Source organism: Amborella trichopoda, chromosome 7 (genome assembly GCF_054954075.1).
Source record: "Amborella trichopoda isolate Santa Cruz 75 chromosome 7, AtrichopodaSantaCruz75HAP2 v2.0, whole genome shotgun sequence".
Classification (NCBI taxonomy): domain Eukaryota; kingdom Viridiplantae; phylum Streptophyta; class Magnoliopsida; order Amborellales; family Amborellaceae; genus Amborella; species Amborella trichopoda.
The window spans coordinates 14,128,126-14,151,523 of NC_142342.1; the positions used below are offsets into that span (position 1 = coordinate 14,128,126).

At 37.3% G+C, this 23,398-nt stretch overlaps 1 protein-coding gene across 45 annotated transcripts in view; it reads right to left on the bottom strand.

The window, feature by feature from the left end:
- Nucleotides 1-23,398, bottom strand: part of LDA (limit dextrinase) — a 67,802-nt gene that overhangs the window by 32,667 nt on the left and 11,737 nt on the right. For 11 of the 45 annotated variants that reach the window (XR_016059385.1, XM_006837876.4, XM_088872194.1 and 8 more), the window contains 8 exons: nucleotides 19,572-19,692; nucleotides 13,224-13,314; nucleotides 13,001-13,094; nucleotides 12,810-12,905; nucleotides 12,326-12,466; nucleotides 2,955-3,005; nucleotides 537-607; nucleotides 296-388 (listed from right to left, as the gene is read on the bottom strand). Coding sequence is in view for 34 of the 45 variants with exons in the window: in XM_006837876.4 (XP_006837939.3) it covers nucleotides 296-388; nucleotides 537-607; nucleotides 2,955-3,005; nucleotides 12,326-12,466; nucleotides 12,810-12,905; nucleotides 13,001-13,094; nucleotides 13,224-13,314; nucleotides 19,572-19,692 (758 nt within the window). In the remaining 11 variants the exon portion in view is untranslated. Of the gene's footprint in view, nucleotides 1-295; nucleotides 389-536; nucleotides 608-2,954; nucleotides 3,006-4,594; nucleotides 4,888-12,325; nucleotides 12,467-12,809; nucleotides 12,914-13,000; nucleotides 13,095-13,223; nucleotides 13,315-19,571; nucleotides 19,693-22,691; nucleotides 22,726-23,398 lie in introns of those variants that run through there. The other 34 variants (XR_016059384.1, XR_016059386.1, XM_088872177.1 and 31 more) reach the window with 12 other exon arrangements.

A 23,398-nucleotide genomic window follows, 5' to 3' on the forward strand; every position in this document is an offset into this window, starting at 1 on the left:
TTTTTTCTTTTTCGATTTTTTTTTGGGTGGGGGGGAGGAGAAGGTTAACGTTTATATATATGAAAACACTCGGCATATATACAAAATGGCATCCCACAAGCCAGATGCTCAATTAATAACTATATGCAAGTCAAAAAATGAGCAACCCACAAGCTAGGAGCTTGGTAAGTGCATGTAGGATGTCCCATGAAATATAGATTTTCACGAATAATTCATTGTAGTCCCTTGAAAAATGGATATTTCTTTTCCATTAAATCAATGAATACTCAACTGAAGACCACACAAGAAATATTACCTCCCAATACCAGTCCCTCCAAGATTAAATTGTGAAGCATTTACTCCACGTGCATTTTTTGCAACCTCACCAAAGTCCCATCCTTCACCATATCTATACACCCATAATGTCATCAGTTTGGCTTGATAGAGTAAATAATATTCAAAAAAAGAAAAGGCAATTTAGTGGATGACAACCGTATTGACGAATTGATAGAAAATCACACACAAAGAACACCAGGGGTTTAAGAGAAAATCCTCACACATAAATTTTGCTACCATCAACCCCATCCTTAGATGTCGTCAAACTATGGAGAGCAATTTTAGCTTTAAGCTGTAAAGACAACAATGTGATAAGAAATCTTATCATAGAAGTGTTCAACAAAAACAAATTAGTTAGGATATAAAAGCTGATTTAAATCAAGATGAACTTTCAATCATGTTATTAACCAAGTAGTGAAATTAATATCAATCATGTTAGAAAGAACCTATTTATCTGAATCAGTGTTCAAAAAAGCGGATCGCTCGACGCCTAGGCGGTCCAGAAGACCTAGGAGATGCGCTCAGGCCTAGGCGGCCAAACCGGGCGACAATCCCTAGGCGGCCGCGTAGGCAGTACGGAACCCGCCTAGGAGGGCGCTCAGCCTTGGGCGGCCACCCAGGGCCAGCGCCCCCGCCTAGGGGCAGAAATTTTATTTTTTTTGTATTGTTTTTTTTTTTTAAATATAAAGGATTACAAGGATGGATTTTAGGTTTATTTGAAACCTAAACCCACAAGAACCAATTTTAGAGAGAAAGAAACCTCAAGAAAACTAAATTTTGTGATTTTCATCAGATCGAAGTGTTTCTCAAAGTTACTGAAAACAGATCCAAACATCACCCATGTAAATTTGATTTAGTTTTGGAGTTTTATAATCCTATTAGAGGGTGTTTTTTATTATTTTAGCACCAGAAAACATCTCAGAGGCGGGAGTAGGAGTTCGAGCAATCAAAGTAAGTGCAAAACTTTATTTTTTAGATTGTTTGTTTTATTTTGAGATGTCTTCTTCAGGATCTAGTCGAAATGAAGATCAAAGTTGAAAATATGCATTTAACCTAAATCCCAATGACAAAAACTGCATTAGATGCAATTTTTGTGAAAAATATACAAAAGGGGACATAAACCGTTTAAGAAACATCTTGCCGGTATTAAAGGGGATGTTGCCTCTTGTAAAAATGTTCTTGAAGTTATCAGAGAGGAGATTAAGCAATATATGAGTTATGTAAAACAAAAATAGGAACAAAATCCTTATCATTTGAACAGATCTATTTCTGCTACTTCTAGAAGAAGTGATCTGGGTTGGAAAAATATACCAATGGGGGCATTAACCGATTCAAGAAACGCCTTGCTGGTATTAAAGGGAATGTTGTTTCTTGTAAAAAGGTTCCTGAACCTATTCGGGATGAGATTAGACAACTTCTGAATTTAAAAGAACCAGAAAATGGTGAAAATGAACCTTGTGCTATGGAAATATCTTCTCCAGGTTCTTCTAGAAGTGGTGATTCAAGTTGGAAGTATGATTATAACCCAAATCCGAATGACAAAAATCGTATTAAATGTAATTATTGTGAAAAGGATACTAATGGGGGCAGTTACTGGTTTAAAAAACACCTTGCCGGTATTGAGGGGGATGTTGCCCTGTGTAAAAATGTTCCTGAGGCTACCAGGGAGAAAATTATACAACATTTGAGTTTAGGGAAGCACAACAAGATAGAAAAGCGTAGAGCAGCCAAGACTCCTAGGGCCTCATCTGCACATACTAGTACGAGGAAGGTAGAAGAGGAGGATGAGGAAGAGGAAGAGGCAGATTCAAAAGAAACAGAGGAGGACGAGCATTATATAGAAGAGGAAGATGACTCTGATGATGATGGCCTCGAATCTGATCCATATGATGCAGCTTACCTTATTCCTTCTGATGATGATGATGATGATGACGACTGAGGACTCTTGAGGCTTGCCTCTTGGTGTTGAGTGTTGACTGTTGTGTTGAGTGTTAACTTTTGTGTCCTAGACTGTATATTTTTTTAATTTTTGTATATTTCTTTTTTCTTATTTTTAGTTTCTACTTTCTAGTTCTAGTTCTACTATCTAACTTTTTTGTGTACTGTCTACAGTGCATCAGACTATCAGTGTATGCTTGTATGGTTTTACAATTTACTGTTTTAGCGTTATATAAAAATATGGATTATGGTCTTATGGATTATCAAAATTCTTTTCTCGACTTCTATCTTTTTTTATCAACTGGGATTATGGTCTTTGGATTATCAAAATTCTTATAGATTATGGTCTTATGGATTATCAAAATTCTTATGGCTTAATCATTATCATTTATCAAGCAGGACATCAGATTTTTTTTTTTTTTTCAATTGGGCCGCTCAAGTTCTGGGCACCTACCTAGGCCGCCGCCTAGGCACTGGGCTGCCTGAACCCCCATGGACGTATGGATGCCACCTAGTGCTTTTTGAAACACTGATCTGAATTTAAAATTTTATGCTTCAACTGCTACTACTTTTATTACTACACTCCAACATTTAAATATTCTTACTTAAGCTCATTGAACCAAAAAGTGCAGGTATTGTCAATTGATGGTGGTTTGGATAGTACTCATAGCTTGTAGGTCATAGATAATAGCAATACATACCATGGTACCTTTCATTAAATGCCCCATGAGGTCAAATCGAAATCCATCAATCTGGACAAGTAACAACAACAAACATCAGATGAAGAATGTTTGTCTGGACAAGTAACAACAGCAAACATAGTATGAGAATTTTTGTATCCCAAGGTGAGTGAGTGGGTGAATGCGTGAGTGGGTGGGTGGCTGGGCGGGTGGACGGGGGGGTGAATGAGTAAGTAAGTGGGTGAATGAGTGAGAGTGTGTGCATGCGTGTGTGCGTGTGCGAGTGCGTGTGTGTGTCATGACAATACAGCAAGACCCTCATGAAACTGCAATCAAAAGCAAGAACAATATGTGGTGGATACAAAGAATGGAAGTTTGAGGAACATACCTAATGACAAATGACACATATTCTTCTTCTAGCTAATTTATATGTTATATAAGGAAAAATGAGGTCCTAAATTTAAACAGATTTCCACATTTCTTCCCTACTACGTTCTAGAGTCCTACTTGTGGGTCGCAATCACCAGGTGATACAGGTGTAACTTTTTACAAATTTTGTTAATGTCCCTGTAAATCCCTGGTCTTCAACACATGCCAGCCCTGAAATTTTGACAAAAGGAACTAGACTCAAAAAACACAAAAGAAAAACATATATTTCCCCTCGACAGTTGCTACCACATCAAAAAAGTGCTCCAACATACAGTTAAATATGCATAAAAACAGCAAACTAGAATAGCCCAGGACCACTCTGTAGGACTTCATACAGCCCAAACAATCTCCCCAGAACTATGGCAAAATGTTCTAGGATGTGCGTTCCCTTCCTTCCACTAGGTTTTGCGTGAAAAGGTTGCAGGTCCGGCACTCTGGGTTGCGTGAAAAGTTGCCGGTAAGGCCCTTCATCCCCTTGGAATCTCTCACAAATGCTGATCGAAAGAACACTCAATGCCTCACACAACTACCATACAAACACCGCACCGCTCACTTCCTCTTGGACCAAACCCTCTTGGAAGAAGATACGAGTCTCTGTTTGGAGGATGAAGAAGCCAATTATGGAGTTGCTGGTTGAAGTATTGGTCAGAAGTTGTGTTTGCTGCATCCTTTCTCATCAATCGGATGCCTTCTCGTGTTCTAGACTATCTCCCTATAAACTTCATCGTCCTGATTGTCCACATTTTAGTATTCCTCCTAAATCTTCGTTCATGTTTATTATGCTCATGTTCATGGTCCAAATAGTACAAAGCTGGGCCCCAATTCTGTGAAATGTATTTTTCTTGGTTATCCATCATCTCAGAAATGTTTCTTGGTTATCTATCACCTAAGAAATGTTACAAGTACTATGGGTGTCAAGGATGAAATTTGTCTCGATGGGTGTAACCTTCTTTGAGTCGATTTCTTTTTTCCATCTCTTTAGGAAGCGCACATTGTGGAAAAGAGGCCTCATGTTCCCCGTCCTATTCCAATTTTTCCTAATTGTGAAGCTCAGGAGGACAGTGAGGAGCAATCTTACGATGTTGGAGTAGAAAAAAAGGAATTGAAAGTATATATTCAATGGAAACAAAAAAGAAGTGGAGACTAATGTAGTCGACATGCCTCCAAGTCAATAACATACCTCTAATCTCGATAAGAATAATTCCAATTCCATCAACTCCCAGTGAGATTACCTGGATTTGCCTATCGTTCAAGAAAAAGTTAAACATAGTCGCAGTGCTCATCCAATTAGCAATCTTGCTTCTTACGAGTCTTTATCTCCTCCTATTGTGCTTTTGTGTCCTTCGTCTTCTGTTTCTATCCCTACCAATGTTACAGAGTCTTTACCTCATCCCAATTGGCAGCAGCTATGTGTGAGGAGCTGAGAGCATCACTTCAAATAGGTACTTAGGAACTGTTAGACCCTCCCAAAGCGAAGTTGGTTGGCTGCAATGGGTTTACACTGAGAAGCACAAGGCTGATGGTACTGTTGACAGATACAAGGCGAGATTAGTTTCCAAGGGGTTTACTCAGACCAGTGTGTTAATATACCAACTTGAATGATTGATATAGAAGAGCAAGTTGTGGTACAGGTATAGATGGATAGAAAGGAAGCCAAACAAGAGTTGTCTACAAAGAGACCATTTATCATTTATACATGGAAGTCACAATCATTCATGCCCTTTAAATTTCCAAATGAGTGGTTGTAAGAGTCTCATTGGATAGGCATAAAGTTTCAAAAAAAAAAAATCTCGGATTTCGTGACTCACCCCAAGCCATCGAATTTGACATCTAATGAGTGGGAATGATTGTGATCTCCATGTACAAAAGATAAATGGTCTCTTTGTAAACAATCCCATACATATATTGTTTCTAACCCAATTAATTAAAGGTTAGATAAGGGAACAAATAAATCCAAAAATTACATATGTGTCCCTTACAATGAACATGAACTACAAATACAAGAATAAGTTACAGTAGTATATAAAATTACCTATAAACCCCTGACCAGTTATAACTAACACTCCCCCTCGAGTTGAACATCATGTTTAAACACGCCTAACTTGTCCTTCAAATACTGATGCCATTCCTTGGATAACCCTTTTGTAAATATGTATGTGGTTTGATCTTCGTGCCCATGAACCTCGCTTTAATTTCTTATCTCACAAGAAATATGCTTAGACCTTTCATGAAATGCTAGATTTGCCGCCAGGGCTAAGCACTCCTGTTATCATGAACATTGTGGATCTTTGAACTTTATTGCCCAATGTGGTCATAAGACTGCGAAACCATAACATCTCTGATATAATACTTCATAAGGCTCAGTATTCAGCTTCAATACTTGACCTGGCTACGGGTCTTATGTTTCTTACTCTCTGATATCAAGTTTTTTTCCATGATAAACACAAAATCCGTAGACTAACATTCTTGAATCTTGGTCAACAGCTCAATCAGCATATAAGGTTCCCATTATTGATTATATTTGGAGATTCTTCACATCATTTTTATGATAGATTATGCCATAGCTCACTGTCCTTTATTTATTTGATTATTCTTTTTAAGGCTTCCATATGAGATGTAGGTACCTGCATAAATTGAAATACCTAATTCACTGCATACGATATATTTGGTCGTGTTAGTGTGAGATAAAATAGGGCCCCTGCAATACTCATGTAATTCTCTGGTTCTCTTAACAATTCCCTTTCATCCCTGCTCAGGCTTTTATTCATCACAACAAGTCTCCCGAAGGCTTACAATTCACCATATTAATTGTTTGTCACAAATCCAATGCATAATTTGGTCTCGAAAACTTCATTTCACTGGCATCTCAATCTACCTCTATTCCAAATACCTTAGTTCTCCAAATCTTTAATTTGGAATTTATTGCAAGGAAATCTCTTTACATCAGCAACCACCACAAATGAACTACCTGTAACTATAATATCATCAACATACAGAGCTGTAATTGTAATACCTACGGCACTTCTGTGGATAACAAGGACTTGTCAACCTCTGAATCTCTTAAATCCATGCTCCTTCAATGCATCGTGAAAACTGTAAAACTACATTCTTGATGCTTGCTTCAATCCATAAAGTGAGTGATTCAATTTACATACATACTCTCTTGAATCTGCTTCACCAAATCCCAGTGGTTGCTCTATGTAAACCCCCTCTCTTAACTCCCATAAAGAAATGCATTCTGTGCATCCAGCTGGTTGAGTGGCCAAACATAGGCCAAGGTTAATGATAAATAATGCATATTGTCGCAATTTTAACAACTAGATCGAAGGTTTCTTCATAATGAATTTTATGCTGTCGATTAAATCCTTTAGCAACCAACCTTGACTTAAATCTCTTTATACTTCCATCTTCTTTTGATTTCACCTTATATCTTCTTTTTATTTCACCTTACATACCCATTTGCAACCTACAAAATTTTAACTTCTGATCTTTTAACAATCTCCCATGTATTATTGACCACCTGGATTTCTTCTTGCATAACTTCAATCCACCTCTTATCCTTTGTTGACTCTAAGTGCATTTATGGCCCTCTGATCTTAAGGATCCTACTTAAGAATACTTGATATTCATAAGTGGAACTTCCATATCTTACCCATCATTCAATGGGATGTTGAATGTGAATTGACCTCCTCAATGAAGTGGCCTTAACATCTGTATAAACAAGAGTGCTTAACATTGTCTGATTCAGATGCTCTATGGGCCGGTTTGTTTGTTCATTTGTTATTCTTTTATGTGCTTGCTTCCTACCATCTTAGCTCTTCCATGTACACAACACGTTGACCACTTTGGCCTGTTTGGTAGTCATCCTCAAAAAATGGAATAAGGTCTTCTCCTGGATTACAAGGAACAATGTCTTCATCCGTTCATTATCTCCATCTTTTTCAACACTATCTCAACAAATTCTTCCATCTGATGTCTACTTATGAAGAACGGTTCGCAGTTATTCTTGTATTTGCATCTTTCCTTTGAATATAGACTTTCATCTACAACATCCTTCTTTGGAGGAGCAAACATTTTCAACTCATTAAATTTTACATGTCTAGAAATAAAAATTATTTTTGTTCGGGTATAGTAACTACAGCCGTTATGATCATCGGAGTACCCACAAAAATACATGTTTCTGCCTTAGGATCAAGTTTATTTCTAAGGCTATTATCAATATGGACATAACCCCAACATATAGAATTCCTCATGATAGAAAAGTCAAGAGTTGTTCAAAGCAGTGATACCTGTGAAGATTTTCCATCCAATACATCAGTTGGAAGTCTATTTATCAAGAAGGTAGCTATATGAAAAGCTGCAGTTCATAAAAACTTCACAACTTCACTAGAAAAGAATAAGAGATAATCCAACTTAATTATATGTCTACATTTCCTTTGCACCACTCCTTTTTTCTGTGAACTATGAGGACGAGAAATTTGTTGTTCTATCCCAATGTTTCTCAGGTAATTTTAAACATTTGAGATGTGTACTCTCCCCCTCCATCACTACGAAAGTACGAGATTTGTTAATTGATGCAACCCAGAATACTGCACTCGAGTATCTAGATATGAGAGATAAGTTTAAAGTTTACAAGAAGAAACATAGAAGGGTAAAATTGGCCATTGAATCTGTCTTTTTATGTCTTTTGTTTATTTCCTGAGTCATTTTATTTACTTAGGGTATAAGTAATACTTTCTAGAGTCTTTTTGTTCACTAAAAGTCTTTTATAATAAATGGCCATGATTAGATTGGATGGATGGCTAGGATTAAATCTTGTTCACAATTTTCTTATATAAAAGATGTACTCAAGCGTAATGAAATATCTTGTTATAGACTTTATTCGAAACCCTAGAGCAACAAGTGTTGCAAGTGCTCCTTCCTTTACCTCAAGTTTTATAATCTTTCTATAATTTTGGATGTTCCCTATCTTCTTTGCTAAACCCTACCTCCAAGCTATTACATCTATGCTAAGTTGATGTCAAAGCCCAACGATCTAAACGGTATTGTAGCACGGTAACGTAGCATTATACGAACAGTACTGCAGCATGGTAGTGTAGCACCGAATGGATGATATTGTAACACTATACAGACGGTTCTATCGCGTCAATTATTGTGCCCTAGATCAACAACCACACCTCCATGGAGAGGAAAAGATAGAAAAGCAACAACAGTAGAAACCTTTGATGCTAGTTCACGAGAAGGGATTGTAGAACTAAGGAGATTGGTCGAAATCCTAGCTCCACGTTTAGCGTAGATGAAAGCCTCATCTTAGAAGGATGAGATCGAGGCAGATGAGGAATCCATAAATCCCTTCCATGATCAAGCTCCAAGGAGAGAGGTAGTTAATCATACGGATGGGGATACAAGGAGGTGGAAACCAGTCATAAGGTGGAGATCCTGGGGTGTTATGGAAGTCTAGTGAGGACAAGCATGGAGAAACTTTGTTCTCATCAAATGGTTCTCATGATCAGCATGTCGTGGACTGAGACTCACCACGAGCCTTTCTAAGTACCTGGATGAAGATTTGGGCGTTAGAAATAGGTGATCATAACTTTAATGCTGCTCCAAGCAGCGAAGAGGATGAAGAAGATCTTATCCTTGGAGTGGATCTTGTGGATGCTCCTTTCCTTGATGAAGAACTGGGTCAAAGTGACAAACTAGCTCCTAGGATGATGGAGATAACTAACTTGGTTGTCCTTGATGGAATTAGTGAGAAAAATGATAGTGTTGACAGAGGTAATGATGATGATATTGTTTTTCTTCGAGTTTTACCTAAATTTAGGGTCTCACATAAGGTTCACATAAGGTGAGATTTTCTACAAAGTTATTTTGCATGGATATCTCCGAGGATGTATAATTAGATTAGAAATGAAGTGGTGCAAAAGATTAATGACAATGTGTACAAAGTGAAGCTTCCCAGCCATATTTGCACTTCTGATTTTTTTATGTCAAGCAATTCATTCCAAGTCATGGTCATTTCGCACTTACGACAACGAGCCACCGAATTCGAGGGCGAATTCTTTTGAGGAAGGGGGGACTGATGCAGCCTAGATTACTGCTCTCAAGTATCTAGATAAGAGAGACAAGCTTAAAGTTTACAAGAGGAACCATAAAAGGGCAAATTAGTCATTGAATATGTGCTTTCATGTTTGTTATTTATTTTTTGAATCATTTTTTTCACTTAGGGGCACAAGTAGTAATCCCTAAAGTTGTCTATCATTTTATTTACTTAAAGTTTTTTATAATAAATGGTTATGACTAAATTAGTTGGATGGTCAAGATTAACTTATGTTTAGGGTTTTCCTCCAGCCCCCAAGAAGTTTCTGAATTTTCAGCTCTACCGTCTCGCACAATCTTTACCAATAGGGGAGAAAGGAGCTCATATCCATGTTCTGAAACATGAACACTTAAGTTCATATACAGTTGTGCTGGTGCTTCTCAACACAGCATAAGCTGTCGTTAGAGACCTTGGAATGCTTCTAGCCATTCTCCACGTCCGACTCTTCCTCTACTACAAACTCCCCTTGCTGCCATTGCACTCTAGTGATCGAATTGTCGCAAAGAAGAAGCAAGTCTCGCCCTAAATAAATTTGCTTCGATACCCAAAAATGATGCCAATAAATAGTAATGCAAGAGTTTCTCTGAAATCAGTTAGTAACAATAGTAAGAGAATGATAACTAAATGGAAGAAAGAGTTCAAAAAGGAAATGAAATGGAGCCCAAAAAATCTAAAGGAGATCCTTCAAAGTAACATAGAAAGCAATCAGAAACTAGGATGAAGCTCAAAAGCAGCTCTATACCTCTTATAACCTGTCCTCCCACAAGCTCCTTAAATAGAACCCTTAAAACTTCTATGTTTTTTATTTTTCCTTTTTTATTTAGGCATGAAAGAGATAAAAGAATTAGCACTTTTCTTTCGAGCTTTGTTGCTTAGGATTTTTTTCTTTGCCTTGAATTATTTGTGTTTGGTGACTTACACTGGGTTTAGGCCCAGTGATCCGACCCATATCCCCAGACCCAACCAGGTTGAATCCTAGTTGGATACTGGTCTTTTGGGCCCTCTTCAAGCTGGACGTAGCTAGGGCAGGGTTTGGATCCAGACCGGTCTGCGTCACCCCCTGCACCCCAATATAGTTGGATCAGGTATGGGATGGGGTCGACTTGACTCAAAACCAGCGTATTTGCACACCTAGAGATATTAGTCCTACAAGTCATGGCTTCAATAGAACAATAACAATAAGCAATCAAGAGTATTAATAAGTAATCAAGTAAAAAATGCCCCAAATGACCTTAGCCAACTTAGGCACATCCCCAGATAATCACACAAGGAAAAATTCTCTTAGATATGCCATGAAGCCAACAATATAATGTAATAGGTTATATCAACACAGAAGATAGATATACAACCATAATTCACACTGTCCATTTGTTGTAAGTAACACAATTGCCTCAGGTTAGGCGGTTGCAAACAATTTTAGCAGGATAGGACCAAACCACCACAGACAGGCAGAACAAGTTTGTGACTGGTCGAACTTATTCGATCAACTGGTTTCACCTGTTCTCTTGGATCACCTAATTTTGGGCAAATACAAAGTTCAACTTTGTTCTAGTCAATATTCGATTGAATTTTTTCCTTCTATGTTTTACATTTACATGGAGTTGGATCTTTTTATTGCCAAAATTTCTATATCCTAATATTTATACTCAAAATCGTCACCCTACATGATTAAAAATGAGCCTTATCTTGCTTACCTTTCTTTGAAAATTTTAGGCCAATTTTGTTGGTATTGTCACCTATGTTATGTTTTTTCCTAATATACAATTATTGTACTTATCCAAAAGATTGTGCTCATAATCCTGACACAAAATAACTAAAAGGAAATCCTATCTCATATTATCTTCTTTTCCTTTTTCAGAAAAAAAAAAAAAAGCTAAATTTGTTCAAAGTCTTGCCATTGTTTTGTTAGTCCTATACTATTACAATTAGTTTTCTTTCTCCCATTGACCATACCTAAAATTGAGACAAAAGAACTGGACAAAAGGAAAACCATCCTGGTTTTCTATTTCCTATAAATTTTTGTACCAATTTTAGCGATATTTTAATCTTTTTTCTTCTTCTTTGTTTTGCTGCTAGTTCGCCACATTAAATAATCCTATGTATCTTGCCCCAAATCATGAATAAAGCCTGAATATAAAACAAAGCAACTCCAGCCTTCTCTTTCCAATACATTTTGGAACCAAATTTAGCAGCATTTTGCCTTGAAAACAAATTATTGTTTCCCCATGTTTTTTAGAATAAATCCCCCTATGAATCTTACCTAAAAATATGATTAAAAACTGGACAAAAGAAAACCCATTCAAGTTTATTTCCTAACATTTTGGGACCAATTTTAGGTTTAGCAAATTTTTTATTTTGTTCTTTTAATTATTTATTTGCTTTTCTGCTGATTTGCAAGATTAAACTACCCTATGAATCTTGTCTCCTTGATTCCTGCTCATGAAAAAGACCCCAAAGTTGACATAATTTACTAAATTTTTAAATAATAAATTTTGAAATTTTTTTATTTTTCTTTTTTACTAATTTCCATTATTTTTACCTGATTGTTTCCTTTTCCTGAATTTTCAATATTTAATTATGTACTCTAATTCTTATATCTAAAAAAAGACCAGACCATTCTAAATGCTGGTTGACTGGTTTTGCATAGAGCAGTCCCCCTGGTGGTACAAGCAGGGCTCTAATCTTGATAACACTAGTTTCGTACTTAATTTAACACAAAACAAGGATGCATAGCAAAAAAACAACGATCAAGAGCATAAAACAATTAGGTATTCTTAGAGATCATACACTATATTGCTAAGTCATGTGCAAGATGAAGATTTATGCGAAGTAGCACTGTCACCAAATTCACAAACACAATTACCTTGTATTTGACTGCCCAAAGCAGAAGGTCGTCAATAATCAGGCGCTCAACCATAAAATGCTCACAGGCAGTATTATTAGTACATGTGCTGTGCTCAACAAGTCCAGCGCTATTCCTTCTCAAGTAATAACCCGGAACCACCTATAAAATAATAGGTCCTCAGTGTTTGTAAATGTGATGGAAAAATGAAGATTATTTGGAAAGAAATGTGATAATGTGACATCAAAATGATAGGGTAGTTAGGGCCTTTTGGAAGGCATATAATAGGTGACATTATATGTCCAGCCCACATCACTAGGGCATTAGGTGCAAAATATTGACAAGAAGTCCACCCCACTTATATGGTAAATGGTAATCAATTCTTTTTGGTCATAAGTGCAAAACTACATAACAGATGTTTTGCACTTATGCTGAGTTAATCACTTCTGTACAGCGAGTTATATGCCACCCAAACACCTCCACGGTGAGATAGACTTAATATTACCTTGTCAAGAACAGAGTTCACATCAAATGGACCATTTCCATGCAAATGATTATAGACAACATCCAATATAACCCGAAGACCTGCACGGTTTAGGGACTGGAGCACTAAAACAACAGTATAAGTGAAAAGGATTTGCTCAACCTTGAAAACCAATTTATGCAAATCACTACTTCTGAACCATATGCAAGCACCTGGACCAATTTTCTGAACTCCAGAGTACGGCATGACCCACTTGGATTAGTTGCATAACTTCCCTTCGGAACACCCCAAAGAACAGGATTGTAGCTGTTGCATTCATTGGATATTGAGATAGGTATGGCCATCAAATTGCAAATATGAAATTAATGGAAACTCACTAGCTCAGATGAAGTCGTGTCAATTTATCTCTTTGACCAGTATAAATTTGTCTCTTACCCCCAATTGTAGCCATCCTCATGTTGAATAGCCACAACTTCAGCCTGCTGTTCCACTGAATCCGGAGGTAATGACGCCAATTTATCTTCATCTGAAGAGGAAGTGGCAACAAACAAGAAAGACAAACTATGAAAGTGCAAAAATCATGTAATGAAAATGAAAAGACTTGTTGCTCTAATATTAGAATAAACAATGAAGATTGTCTCTAGGTAAAACATGTGCAATATATAGGTTTTTAAGAAAAAAAAATCCAGCCAAAGTATTAACCACAATCCTGACAAGCAGAAGCCAGGATAGAAACAACACCAGTCAAATGTCAGATTGAAAAATTCAAATAGAAAAATATTTAATTTTCTTCGGAGTGCATTGGATTTAGTAATCAATGTGTCACAAAATGTGAAGATTCTAGTGAGAAACAACTCAGGAATAGTTGGTTTAAACAGGTAAATACCATATGATAAGAGAAAATGGAGCAAAATGTAATGATCGAAAATGGATATCATAAGCTACATTTATATATGCAACCACACCAAGAAAAAAAGAGAGTATATGATGAGACCATTTACTTTTCACACAAGGAGGTCAGACTTATTGTTAGCCATCAAATTGTTAGAGATGATTGTGACCTTCTTGTACCAAAAATAAATAGTCTCACAATATACATCCCCATGAAAAGCACAGAGTTAAGCCCTCTGAAAGGAACAACAATGCAGAACTCCAAGCTACAAATTTAAATATTTGCTTCTTTTTTTTATTAATTGCTGAAAATTCCACTAATAAATGCCACAAATACAATAAAATCAGCCTACTACAATCTAGTATCTTTATAAGCTTACTACCAAATAGACTTAATTCAATTGAATACAATACAGAGACTATAGGAAGAAAAATAAGACAAAAAATAGCAGCTAATAAGTAAGGGAAAACTTACTAACTTTTGCCTAGGGTTAACCCTCTAGGGCTTACCCCACACCCGATCACCTAACCAATAGTACACTTGATCGTAGAATCTGCTGAATCCACCAATCTGAAATTGAGAAGCACCTCTGTGACTCCCTTTTTTTAAACTTATGGGGCAAGAGAGCCAGGGTCACAATTAGGGTTTCACTAAGACCCTTTTTCTACCTTGGGGCATGCCACAATTGGCACCTCCCCTACAACTAGAGCTAGGGTTGGCTTGCCCCCACCTTTTCTCTCTCTTTAATGTTGGATGTGCCACCCTAAGCACTTAGGGAGGGTGGCGTGTGCCTCTTAGAGAAAATTAGTGAGGACAAGGCAGAGAGAGATGACAGAGAAGTCAGACGGAGGAGGAGAGGAGAGAGAGAGAGAGAGAAGACAGAAGTCAAATGTTTAGAATGAAGGGGAGAACCCCCCAATTTATAGACCTCTAGGGCCAAGGAACTCCCAGTTAGATTAGGAGCTCAACATCATCTAGGAATATTAGGTGATCTGTGAGGTAAGAGAGACGATTTAATCTAAGCCATTCATCTCCAAGATTAGCCGTCATGATGTAGAGTGAATCTGCAGGAACCTTATCCCCTAAGATTGGACCCATATTCATTTCTAGCTCATCAAGAACTTTAACCAGTCAAAACCTATTCGCTAAAATTATCTAGAACAATCTAGCATAAACGAGAAATCCTATTCGCTCATAAAGAGATAATTAGGAATTCAAATTAATTCAAAACTTGGTCAAAGAATACTAGAGAACAAGAAAATCACCAAGATATTATTTTACAAATATTATTTAATCAAATAATATTTTCACTAAAAAAATATTTTACAAAAAATATTTTTTACTCAAAAAAAAGAAACATGTGGCACTTGAAAAGAGGTCGTCCCATAGAGAGAGATGTGTGGCCCCTAGTGGGGTTCACGAGAAACGCCTTAATGGGGCCTTATTGGGGCCCACATGTGTGGGGCTGGGCCCTTAGCCCCTCCAAATAGGTCCCTCCAAGAAAATGCAAAATTTCAAGATTCACAGAAGTACAACTTGGAAGTCAATATTTCCTAATGGCTAAAAAAAATAAATATTAGGGCACTCCACCCATGTCAGGATCCATGATCTACTACTGTCTTCTCAAACTACACAACAGGACCCATGACTCACAGTCAAGTGCAGGTCTTATGATTAAGCCATCAAAACAATAAATACTGGAACTACAGTCCTAGGGTGTGAATTACATTTTCCTTCCCTAGGAGCAAGTCAAATGCATGTAGCGCAAGAGGGCGCTCTCTATACACATGTACACATATCTCTCTATTTAGGGTTGCTTCCCAAAATGGGGTTGTCATAGGTACTTGCCTTGCGAAAGTTCTATTGATCATTTTGCCTTCGCTCTCACAGGCCCGCCCTTCATTCGCACACAGGAGACCATACAGCTCTCCTAACCTACAAAAAATTGTTGGGCATCTCTTGGACTTCAACGAGGGATGACCTATAATAAACCCTCAAGAATAGTGCTACATGCCAAGGGATAAGGCTTTTGGACATGACCCGGTTCATACACCTCCCAACCCTAGGCCACACAACCAGAGTACACTCCCACTGAAGTGCACAAATCACTACAAATGATTTGTATACAAGCTCTTTATGCCTTTAAAGGCCACAAACCCCACCACCCTCTGCAAAGAGGTTATGGTAAAAGGTAGATGAGAAATCATCCAAAAATGAGAAATGCTAGTGGAGATGGTGAAAGGTTGACTAGGTGAACGGGCAATACCGATTAAATTTTTTTTTATTCTTTTGTATGTATTGCCACCCGAATCACTTACAAGTGTCCAAACATACAAGTTGACTTAATGAAATAGTCAAGACCTCTCACTTGCATGCCATTAAAGGAAAACTACATTCATCATGTAAAACTGAAAATTACAGTAGAAAGAAATGAAAGCAACAGAAGCACGGAATATGAAACAACGCGTACCTTGCCTCAGGTTACCCTCAAGGACTTCATACACCCCAAACCGGGTCTCCTCCACCGATGGCGCACGAGATCTTGGTTCAAGAACACACCTCACAATGAGGGAAGCCTAGGCAAAACCCTTAGAGAGCATCACATAGGATTTCCTTAAAGGCTCAACACATGAGCATGAAGCAGGGACCTAGAGCTAGGGCTTGTGTGGCTTGGGCGTGCCACCCCTTAGGGTTAACTCTTTCCCAATCCCTAATTTGGATGAGAGAAGAAGAGAGAGAAGGCTTGAGTGGGGCGTGCCCCCTTTGGTTGCTTAGAGAGAGAGAGATAGAGTGAGAGATAGAACTCCCACAGCTAGTATTTATAGACAAGGGGCTAGGGTTTCTAGGGTTAGGGTTTTGTCATCATCATGAGGTCTAATCTTGACCTTTGATTTAGGATACCTATGAGGTGAAGAGATTTCGACCATTCATTCCCTAAATCAGCCATCATGATTAAAGGAATGATGTGGAACCTTATCACTCAGTTTTCATAACTCCACTCCCATCAAATATTTAGTGTAGAGAAAGTAATCAATCAATTTCTTACACATTCCTAATTTAAAATCACTCACAGTCAATTTCTTACACCATCCTATTTTGAAATCAATCACACTTAATTTCTTACACCGTCTATTTTGAAATCAATCAAAATCTCTTCACAAAAAGGTTTCCTAAAATATCAAGTTAACATATGACATAATTGCCATCTTTTATTTTAGGAAAGTATGGAGGAGGTGGGTGGCCATGTGAGCCTCACACCCCTACAATATGGTGGGCCCAATGAGCCCAATGGGCCGCCAATACCCTAATATAATTTTCAGATGATAAAATAACTTTTATAAAAATTTCAAAAAAAATAAATCTAGGAAATTGATTTTTCTCTATTTTAAAATCATATTTCAATAAAATAAAATACTTAAAGAGGTCTAAAAATTCATTTTGATTATCTGAAAAATAATTAAAACATATCCAAGAAAATTTGATACGAATTGGATCCATATAGTTAGGATTACAACAAAAACACTGAGGACTCTATACTCTTTAGAGACCGTATCTCGCTGCACCTTCTGAAACTGACCTAACTGATCTGATGACCCACAACCCACCGTAACGGTTCATGATTGGACAATCAAAGTCACCCAATAAGTGGAGAAAATACGATCCTAGACCATGGATTACAGGTCCATCCCGGAGGACAAGTCCAAGGCCAATTTTAGCAGTATGCTCGATGGGTCCTTCCAACACAGTCCAGTGTTGCAGGGAGTGATCTCTTCCACACATGTACACGTCACACATTATCCGAATGGTCGCTTCCCGGATAGGTATCTAGTGTACACGCCGTGTGATGGTAATGATGAGGATTTAGGCCCTTGTCCTCTTAGGTCATCCATCACACACGGGAGTCAAATCCATGTCCCCTGGCCAACTGTCTTGGGTATATCTCCGACCTCATCTAGGGATAACCCCAGATCGAAACCCTTATCAATTGTGCTTACATGATGCCTATGACTACGGGTTTTGGACTTCACATTGAGTCATACCCAGTCAAAACTCACGTCAGTCTGAGGCATTGTTAATGCCCTACAGTCCAAGCTGGACCATACTCCCACTGGAGTCAATAATTCATTATATATTTTCAGTACATGCTCAAGGGGCTTTGTGAACAGCTTGTTATGATTCAAAAGCCAGCGTGTGACCAAGATTATACTATGTACTTTGTGGTTTGAGGGAAGAATACAAACCATAGTTACTGGGAGCAGGTGCAAGAACGGCTTCGATTCCAGAAACGGGAGCGGGAGCGGGAGCATCGGATCGAGGGCTGCCTAAAGCTCCGGAGCACGGTGAGCAAGTTCCGGTGAGGATAAAAGTTGCAGATCGAGATCCCGTATGAATAGGGAGTGCATTTCAGATACATTGGGATCAAGGTCTTTATTTTAACGGGAACGTGTTCCATGTAAAATGGGATCCTGTTCCCATGTTCATTAGGACCGCGCTCCCATAAACAACAGGAACGGGATCCCATTTAAAGTTGAGTCACACCCCTATCTAAGAAAAATGTGGTCCAATTTGGAATAGATCGAGCTCCATTCAAGGTTGGATCGCGTTCCGCTTAACTTGGAGCCAATCTCTACCGGTCTTCTCTTTCTCCTTCTCTATCTCTACCTCTCTCTCTCGACCATACATTCACCACCTCTTTAACCTCCGCACCCTTGATCCAATAGATCCATCTGCCAAGACGTGCCCCTCTCCCTCTTTAACTTCATGAACACATTCGTTGACTTCACAGTGAGTAGAATCTTTCTCTCTCCTCAAAAAGCACAACAGCAACAAAATCCCACATACCCATCTCAACCTCGCTTGCTAGCAATTGGGGACCTCTATGACAATCTTCAAAAGGCCAAACAAGCTCTGAAAATGGCCAAAATCTTTGATGAAAACTATCATTGAACTGCAATTAACTCCATGGTTGTGAAGCATAGTAATATCCTTGACAGAGGAGGAGAAGAGCTCAAGCTCCTTTATTTTTTTAGAAGAACTCAAGCAAGACGCAGAGAAATCAAATGGAAAGGTGTTAATTTTACAGGGAAACCATGAAAGCCTGAATATACAAGGGGATTTCAAGTATGTTATACAAGCTAGCCTTGACGAATTCAAGAATTGCGGTGACTGGTTTTCTATAGGAACTCAAATTAAAAACCTCTGTAAAGGATTGGAAAAGCAAATTAACATTTTTAATGGACTACCCAAAAATTATCCATCTGGAATTAGGGCTAGAATAGCCGCTTTGAGTCCTCGAGGCCCAATTTCTATATGGTTTTTAGCTGATAACCCTACTGTTTTAATGGTGGGTGGCTCTGTTTTTGTTCATGTTGGGATCCTCCGTAAGGAAGGAGTTCCAAGAACGTTGGGATCGCAATCTTAAAATTCTAAGAGTAGGAATCTAATTTGTTTAGGAACACGTTCTGTGGGACACTGGGAACGAGATCCTTGCAGTAGCAGAAGCGAGCTCCATTGTGAATGGGATCGAGAATCCTAAAAATAGGAGCGCGCTCTAAAAAATTTGGAAACGGGTTCTAGACGAGATCCTGGCCACGGAGTGCCAGAGCTGGGTTCCAGAGTGGGAGCGCCATCCTAGTTAGGTGCTCCCGGTAACTATGATACAAGTTATTCATCACTCCACTTTCAAAAAATGGATTTCAAAGGGAGCATCAAGCACATTCTTGTTCTTAACAACAAAAGCATGTTGAACTGATATAGTACTTTAGAATTATCATATCAACGAAAGTAAATTTTGTAATGATAAATACAAAGGGAATACAAGGGCACTTGAAGAAACCATCCAACAACCTAGTAGTATGGAATTACAAAACAAACATCTGATATCAACTCACCAATGTACTTCCAGTTCTCTTTCTCATCATCCACACCAGCAAAATGAAAGGATGGAAGCAAATGCACGTGTGTAAGACCAGCCTTTGCCAATTTTGTTAAGTGAAGCATGCCTGCATAATCCTGTCAAACAGATAATGACTTAATGAGACAGTATTGATGAGTTAAAGAATATGTGAAGCAGTCTAAATTCAAAGGAAGGAAAAGCACACAGAACACGGACCTAACAATAAGCGGAATGATTACTTTTAGCAAAACTCAGCATTTATTAAATGCAATCAATCAATTTCATTAATTGAGAAGAGGACAAATCAAACTACAATATTTCAACTAAGTAACTTATAAAGACTAACAAGAGATGTTAAACTTCCTAGGGAAGCCGCCTGAGTAACTAGAATAAGCACAGTGTGTAACTCAGAACAAGCACATTCAAAGATTGAATAATCCACTGGATAACTTTATGAATCTTACTATGCACAGTTGACATCAACCTTATTATATATTCCTAAGATTTTGAGAAAATGTCACACTAATGGTTAAACTGATATGTACTTAGTTCTTCATAAGGATGTAAACTCGGGAAAGTCAAAAATAATTATTTTACTAAATATCTTCTGATAATTGATAAGATCATGAACTCACACCTCTCTCAGGTATTAATAGCAAAAACCAAAAAACAAAGGAAACCCAATGGAGTTCGCATAGTCCACATATTCGATGGAAACACATAGTCCACATTGCCGCTTCTACTTGAACCACAAATTTTCAACTCTCTTGATTTTACACCTACAATTTTCTATGTTGTTGAGAGTTGACACTTGCACGTGTAGCCAATGAAATACTATGCTTTAATGAGAAGCTAAAATAAGACTTACTCTCTTCAAATAAAACAATATTGATGACAGAACGATCAGAAGAAGGGGATACAATTTTTTAAGGTAATCAAAAAGGTCAATGCCTCTCCTTTTATTCAAACAACTACTAAGGGATGTTTGGATGGTAATTAATTCCATCTGAAATAGACTACTTATCTGAAATTAATATAATTTTCATAATATTATGTTGTTAGTTGTTTGGTATGTACTTTGTATTGTATATAATACTATTTAATTATTTAACTTTTTTGCATTTTCGGCTATTTTATTCAGCTATTTTGGATAAAACATACGATTTTAGGAAATTAATTTGAATCAAGTAAAAAACAATTTTGCCAAAAGATAAACTCATAGTAAAACTGCCTATAAGTTTAGCTAAGTTAACTTTATAATGGACACTACCAAACTTTATCAAAACAACGAATTATCAATGATAATGAGTACATCGAAACATGCCTTAAAAAAAATATTCACTAGAACAAAGAGTACAAAATTAACAATATATGTTTAACTTTACTATCTAAATAGTAATTTATCATCATCATTATCATTATTTGCGCCTTATCCTAACTTTTTGGGGTATACTACATGAATCATGTTCCTACATTCTACTCTATCAAAGATCATACCGTTAGTCAAAACATAAGTCACCATATCTCTTCTCACTACCCCCATCCATGTTCTTTGGGTCTTCCTCTAGCTCTTTTAGAGCCTTCTACTTGAACCTAATTGCTCCTCCTAACTGATGTTGTATTAGATTTGCACGACACATAGATAGCCCATGTCTCTTTTCCTTCATCTTATTACCTAGCGGAGCCACCCCTAAGTTCTCGTGTATGTATTCATTACAAATTATATCTTTTATTGTCTTGCCACTCATCAATCTCAACATACCGCTACATTGATCCTATTGTTGTTTCTTGACTGCCCAATATTCAAACCCATAAAGCATAGCTGGTCTTACAATAGGACTATAAAGCTTCCCCTTTAGTTTCATTGGTATGTGGCGATCACATAAAACTCCGGATGTATATCTCTATTTCACGCGCCCAGCTATAATTCTATGCACATCATCCTGAATATCTCTATTCTCCATTGCGCATTTTGCATATAAATACATATTACACTTCATACAAGTATTGTCATATATATTATAGAATATAAATTTTACACAATATTTTATGTAATGTGATTACCAAGTGGCTCAGATGTGAGATTTTATCACTTAGTTACATCTCATAATCCGATCATTCAATGAGAATTTGGTTAATCAGAACCACACAGCTACAGCACATGGAGCATGTATTTTGGATGGCTTTAATTGTTTTGGGTTGAACTATAATTATGTATTTGTTATTCTTAATCTAAGCAAGGGGAATATTATTTTTTATATTTCTAAGCTATTAGGCCTAAGAAATGGGGATATAGATAGACCAATTTGAGGCATTAAGAGGGGATTTGAATATTTTGTTATTTCTTTTAGGCTTTGCTGCCCCTTCGAGTTTGTTAAGATCTTGTTCTCCAAGCACCTTCGTTGATCATGAAGGAACATCGATTGGAGCTTTCTCGTTTTGGTTTGAAGTTCGGCAAGGATTATAATATTGTTTTCCCTCTTTTGTTGCTGTTGTCTTGCCATTTTCTCGATAGATTTCAGATCTGATGGACGTTCCCATAGATTTGATTCAATTTGCTATAGATTATGCATCATATCCCTAGTGCCGACAAAACCATTCTATTTGCTCTTACTTTTTCTGCGTATATGGAAAGTATATGAAGAGGGTATAGAATGTGATTTCAACTCAGATGAATGGGGACAGATTTGTAAAGCTCCAATGAATCCAAAACCAGAACAATAAGAGCAACAACAATCAGGATCACCATGAGACAAGATCAAAACTCAGTATATTAAACAAACGACTCCAGAAACAAAAGTCATACAGAAAAGAGGCAAAGGTTTAGGGATTAGGCATATGGAGCATAGTATTATAGTTTTGGTTTGAATCCCAACTTACCCACCCAAAAAAACAATCACTTTTAAGGAAGTTACCAATTCGCATGTTAATTTTGTTACTTATTAAGATAAGATTAACTTGAAAGGGACATTAACCACTTAGGTGTTTCCTCAGAGAATTTGAAGAAGGAAAGCTCCAAGAGAAAAAAACGAACATTTTGAGAAAGAGAGTTTTTTGGACAAAAGAAACATCCTAAGGTTTTGGCGTAGAAAGCTGAAATCCAGAAGCCTGCTACCTCGCTTTTGGAAAACAACTCCTTGGAGGCAAATCTGTATGGAAACAAAACAAACAGTAAGCCAACCACACGAACCTAGGGTTTTAGTTTCTTTTAGTTCATAATAATAAAAACGAACATTTGGAAAAAAAAAAAAATTGTGGATTTAAGGAGGCAGCAAACATCATATTTTTTACATTTAGAGTTTTGTGCCCTTACCCTAAAACCATGAATTTATTTGATCAAATAAAATAAGGGAAAAAAGGAAACAAAAAGAAATATGGTTTGTCAAAAATTGAAATCCTAATTCCAGCATGTTAAATAGTGATTATATGTGCTTAAGTTATATGTGCTTAATTTACTTGATATTCATTGATATGACTAAGAAGAGATTATGCATGAACCCTTTTTTCGAAGTTGTGGAACCTATATTAGTTCAATTGTGGTCCCTAATAAAACAATTGGGGAATGTCCAGTTTGTATCATTTTTATGTATTTGCCCTTTCACAAGTAATATATTATTATGCAAGAAGACAAGGGTTAAGCCTTTTGTGCAAAACTGCAAAGAAGCAGTTGAAGGACCACATGGAAAAACGATGGGCTGGAAAAGCATATCATCATGCGACTTCCCATTCGCATCATTGTTAGTATCACCCTACTAAAGATATTGTTGGAATTATGTCCTTTCAAGGCCTTAAATTCCTTCATTTTCATTAGCTCTATACTTG